The 6,000-nt window shown below is 40.1% G+C and overlaps 1 protein-coding gene across 1 annotated transcript in view; it reads left to right on the top strand.

Annotated features, from left to right (window-relative positions):
- unc13ba (unc-13 homolog Ba (C. elegans)) overlaps positions 1-6,000 on the top strand; it is a 173,066-nt gene that overhangs the window by 38,031 nt on the left and 129,035 nt on the right. Inside the window, exon 4 of the mRNA XM_087176061.1 lies at positions 4,539-4,656. Coding sequence (XP_087032187.1) covers positions 4,539-4,656 — 118 coding nt within the window. The remainder of the gene's footprint in view (positions 1-4,538; positions 4,657-6,000) is intronic.

Here is a 6,000-nt window from a genome sequence, read left to right as displayed (position 1 = left end):
TGTGCGTGTGTGTGTGCGTGTGTGTGTGCGTGTGTGCGTGCGTGTGTGTGTGTGCGTGTGTGTGCGCGTGTGTGTGCGCGTGTGTATGTGTGACGGCTGGTTGGTGGGTTGGTTGGCTAGTGAGATAAGGGGATAAGCAGTCGAATGTTGATCCTTCTACACTCAGGGTCACCAGGCCTCACGTGCTCGTCCCTGCTCATGCATTCTCAGATTCAGTCTCATGCTCATGCTTTACTTTGCCTTGTTTTTTGTCTCTAGTCCTCACTGTGTCTCTGTCTGTCTGTCTCAGGACTGTCCTCACACGCCGCTGAAGGCGTTAATCTTTTGGCCTGATTTACAGTATCATGTCAGAGGTCACCGGCTTTCTCTCACTGGTGTTTCTTCCTCACCAAACCAACCACTCGTAATCTTTACATGGTTGGACTGACACAGTTCAGAGACCTCCATATGTAGGCTAACGTAGTGTAACTGTTGCATACAGGAGACAGGAGGTAATATAAGGAGTTTAGTTTAATGCTGTAAACTAATATCTAATTAATAGATTTCCTTGTATTTCCTTTATTTTGCAGGATTTTTGGAAAATTTAAATAAATAGAAAAAATAAAGTCATTAATTAGACACTTAAATATGTTTTTCTTTCACTTTAAGCTGTGGTAAATTTAAGACTGACAACAAATCTTGTTAGGAAATGTCCTAATTGAGGTATGTTAACTTGTAAGAAATCTTAATGATAATTACTTTTTCTTTTCAAGCTATTTATGTTACTGTTTTTTTTTTCAAGTGTTGGATGAGGAGAAGCCTTTCTCTTAAGACTCCTCTTCCATCACAGTTTGGGTGTCATCTTTCAGTCTGACTGTCTCTCCAGTGATTCAGGTCATGTCTGGTCTTTTCCCCCAGTTCTCTGTCAATTAAGTCGTGTCTAAGTTTTAAAAAAAAAAAATGGTGACCTTTTTCCTTCCCTCCACATCAACCTATGTTAGTCTTTGGTCTACAACTTTATCAAGTTATAATAACAGGAATGATGTACTACCTCTCCCTTTGCTCTTATTTACGCTGCTCCTGTAACTGGGGCTATTCATCAGAAGGCGTTTTTTTCCGTACATGTGGCTTTAAAGGTCCCATATTGTATAAAGTGAGATTTACACTTGAAAATATCAACACACTCAGTCCACAGAGAAATACACACAGCCGGTATTCAGAAACTGAGCTTTTAAACCAGCCGTCAGGACTTCTGTAACTTCGTGATGTCACAACAAACCAGTCACCACTCTCAGCCATGCCCAAAACCCCGCCCACCCGGACTTACCATCCAACCTTGCAGGATTTGGTTTCTCTGACTATTTAGCTGAAATCTGCTTTATTTTTACTTGATCACTCAGAAAACAGTCAGCCAATCAGAGGAGAGGTTCAGAGCCTCCTCTCTTCCGATTGGCTCAGCAACCTGTTGTTCCTAGAGCTCCAGAGAGAAGCCTGAGAGAGGAGATGTAAAACTACATGAGATGGTTTCTGGTTCTTAAAACCACAAATATATCTTCTTATGGATCAACACTTCAAATAAAACACAGGAGAAGTGTAAAATATGGGACCTTTTTAAAGGAAAGCATAACTTGGTTATTTATATAACTTTCCAAGAGCACATTAGCAACATTAGCAACATAGCAACTTACTTTCATTGGGTGTTTTGTGCTTTATTGCAAAATATAAACTGATTGTGACATTACAGTGGCCATGTAACCATCTGTTATTCTAAGAGCATCACATTAGTAATTAATGCTGCATGACAAAAATACATGATGTGATAGTAGTGAGTGATAATTTTAATGGTGTGTTTTCACCACATCAAAGAAGCATAAAAATATTCATGAAACATGTTTTAATGATGATGATTTTTGAGTGAATATTAGGTAATGTTATGCACTGATTTATGTGATGAAAGAGCAGTGTACCTGCCTGTGTACAGTGTTCACAGAAACACGTTAAAAAACGTATTTCACCACTGACTTCACATGTTGTTCCCCAGAGTGCCCCCAATTCCTCCCTCTCATTCCATAATTTCTATGAAGTGTCAATACTCAGCGTTTGCTGCACATGTTTTACGTTCCCTGCATCTTATCCTTTCTTTTTTTTCCAATTTCTCTCTCTTTCTACTTTGAAACACTAGATGACTGTGTGTAGGTGCGCATGTGTGTGTTTGTCTGTGTGACTGGTAAAAATACACCACTTCATTTGCTGTTACAGCAAAGCTGTTCCCTCAATAATGGATAGGCTTTGATGGAGGGCATATGCCTGAGTTGGATGTAAAGCTACAAGAACACACACACACACACACACACACACTGGTCTGGTCTGTGAGTCAGAGACCGTTTGGAGTCAGACTGCATGGATGGACCGCGTCAGACCTATTTCTAATCCTATTTGGGGTTTTATGTCTCGTGGCTTCGATGAAATAATGTCATGGATTAAAATCACACAATAGCTCATGAGGCACATCTTTTTTTTTTTTGTCTTTCTTTTTTTTTTGTATTGACACCAGCTGATCTGGGTCTGACTGTCGTGTTTCATCATACGTTACTTCCGATGGGTGGATTTCAATATGGCTGAAAAACTCTGAGATGGTCCAAATGGTGGAGTGTAGTGAGTGTAGTGAAAATCAGTTACACATAAGGCAAGTACAGCTCATACACTGAGACAGTTACACAGAAGAAATTGAAAGAAAAAAAAGATAATATCAATGAGAATCTTTTGATTATCGCATTCAGACTTCACTTTTAACTAAAAGGTTAGCAAGAAAACCCTGGATCAATGAAATGTGGTTAAACAATGTGTCCAAAAACAGGTGATTAACTTTTGGATCTGATATTTTCACATTGTCAGAGGGCATTTACTTCCTGAACTACTGCACAAAAAATAGACGCATGTATCATGTAACTTTTAATCGGGTTTTGCATTTTGATGCTGACTGAGCTTCATGTTGACCTTAAAATTTTCTTCAGATAAACTTTCATAACAAATAAATAGGATTGCACAGCCTTGGTAAAGGTTCTCTGTCTGCGTTCTATGATTTTTGATTAGTTGCATGATCACAAAAGAAAGTGATGTAAACCTGTGAAGACGCTTTCAAGTATAACTTTCTAAATCTTATAATTTGAATCATAAAGTCCATTATATATATATAAAAAGACACCATTAGTCAGATCAATAAACTTTTTTTTGAGCATTATCTTCATGCCAGTTATGGAAGTGGGAGAAACTCTTTTGGCATTTGTAAAAAGCCTCTGTGTTTACATGTTTAGATTCATCATTCTATCCATTGAAGCTGCAGCTGATTTCCCATATGCACAGATTGTGAACAAAACACATTGAAATTGAATGCAGATGGCGCCACATTATGTGCTGTGTTATGCCAGCTGGCCTCTCTGGCCTCTTTTCTCATTTCACTTTTCTCAATTCAAGAATCTTTATTGACACATGTGTTTACCATTTTTTACGAAGTCTTCACAAAGACTTCACAGTCACACGAGCATGTGAACAAGCATACGCATGAATGGAGACGGTTAACGCTAATCATGCTAACATGATTACCATTAACCAAGTCATCATTTTTGAGTTGGCTCCTGTTCAGCTTGTTGACCTGACAGTGTGTGGCAAGAAGCTACACCCCCCCCCCCCCCCCCACACACACACACACACACACATTCCAAGAGCTCCTCCCGCCCACCCTCTTCTTTCCATCATCCCAGCTGTGAAGTGTCATCAGAGATGACTGACAGCCAAACTGAGGCGATATGAATATGAATGGGAGTGTGAATATAAATATGCAGATGAGGAGGGGAGACAGTTTGGCTGCTGTCTTCTCTTTAAGACAGATCTGTCAGAAAATGACGGCAGTCATCCTTCAGCCTCACTACTGTAGGATAAGATTGGCCCACTTACTGACCTGAAGGTACTGTATTGTTTCAGGCTAAGGCCAATAGCATGTGTTTTAAAACACAGGTAAAATATGAACCCAGTTGCTCATTGAATGTTTGGAAATTGGTTACCAATGGTTACTTGGGACAAATCATCACCGTTTGCCACCTATATCTCCATGACAACAGCTGTTGGCATCGATACGTTCCTATATACAGTATACCGTACACATAGACACACTTCAACATCCGACAAACCCAGTGGACTTTCCTTATTCTCCAACAGCCCCAAACTGTAAACGAGGCTCTCGCTCTTAACAGCTGGTGTCAAGTGGACTTTCCTTGCAAAAAATAAATACAAAGTGATGTGTTTCATAGATACATGTTTGTTTATGATTTACAGAAAAGGTGGCTAGTTAGCATTAGCATGAGCAAAATCCACAGAAGCTCCAAGTTGATCTGTGGAAAGTCGCAGCAAAAACTCTTCTCTTCTTCTTCTTCTTCTTCTTCTTCTTCTTCTTCTTCTTCTTCTTCTCTTGCTCTTAACTATTATCATTGTAATTGTGAAGCCAGGTTTGAACTTCTACTCAGTATCTGATGGAGTTAATGTGTATTTGTTTGTTTCTACAGCGAGATCAATCACCTGGAGTCAGGTCTGGTGGTGGAGCTGTGGAATAAGGGTTTGATCTGGGACACTATGATCGGCACAGCTCTGATACCCCTGGACGCGATTCGACAGTCTGACGAGGTAACGCACCTTCGTCCTTTCATCCTCACACACATCGCTGTAATATTAGACTCATCATTTCTGCACGGTCTTGTTTCTTCTGAGCATATGAAACGTCATTCTCGATCCAGGGATCCACTTACTAGCCTTGTCAGACCTTTCAGCCATGTCTCACAGTCTTCTTCAGCGAGTATTCCTCATCGGTTTTTAAAACTTAAAAACAAACAAGTGGGCAATGAAGCAAATTTTGAATTGCAGATGCTTGATTCATGTCTTGATGCTCAACTATCTCCGTAAATATCTACAATCTTCTCCGGTTCCTGCACGACAGCAAAGTTTTGATCAAAGTATTACTGTAGTTTTAGGTAAATGCAACACTTGGATTTGATCAGTCAACAAGACGGATGCTGTCATGGGCCATTTTGGATAATGTTGCACGTAGCTTACTGTTGTAATGCAAGTATTCTCACTTTCTTCCCAGATGGTTGCCTCTGTTTCTAGCCTTGTTTTCTCACCAGAGAAATCAGAAACGTGGTCTAAAGTTAAACCAAGCATAAACACATGTATAGCTACTTTTTAATAAACTGAATCGGTTTAATTTGCATTGAACTGATGGTGGTTGCACTGGTTGCAGCCATTGAAATGCCATAAATTAGAGCTGTTTTGTTTAAGTAGAAGACACAGTCGGAAATATCTTACTTGTGGCTAATCTGAGTGTATTTTTCCCACTCTAATGCTTGTACGATTTGACATGAATGCAGCATAAAGCCTCACAGTCTTGCAGTTGTCTTTTTCCAAATAATTTGTCACAGCTTAGCCCACAATTATTACACGTTAGCAACGGGAAGTAGAGATGCAGATAAATGATGTGGTGTCATCTTCTACCTTGCCGGCCCTCGCTACAGGCTGTTGTGTTTATACTCTTGTATCTGCTACTGTAGGGCTGCTTTAGCTCACCACAACGCTGAAAATAAACACACTCACCTTCCACCTTCCTATTCTTACTTATTAAAACACCATCTTTACCTGTCAGCTTACTCTTAAAAAGCTATCTTGCAGGTTGTTAGTTAGAAGCATTTGCCAACTCATTTTAGTGTGCTGCAGGCGGGCTTGTCTTGCCTCCGCACCTCATTACTCTTTCTGAAGAGTTTTAAAGTGATGCGGCAGTGCCTGTGTAGTCATTAATAATTCAGCCTCCTGTGTTTGACTTCTCCACTCAGTTTGAAGAACAGTAAATGCTCACCCCAGTTTTAACACCGTCTTAGCTGCCAGTGTTGTTCCTCGCATCTCCGTCTTTTCATCTTTGCTCAGGTTTATTTAATGGCATTCCTCCTTCAGGCCACCCACGCCTTCAATTACTATGTT

The sequence above is a fragment of the Seriola lalandi genome, unplaced genomic scaffold (genome assembly GCF_002814215.2).
Source record: "Seriola lalandi dorsalis isolate HSWRI2012SDOR001 ecotype SW California unplaced genomic scaffold, Sedor1 jcf7180002054524, whole genome shotgun sequence".
NCBI classification, from domain to species: domain Eukaryota; kingdom Metazoa; phylum Chordata; class Actinopteri; order Carangiformes; family Carangidae; genus Seriola; species Seriola lalandi.
Note: the sequence above shows the minus strand (reverse complement) of the source record. Positions and strands in the feature narration are given on the sequence as shown.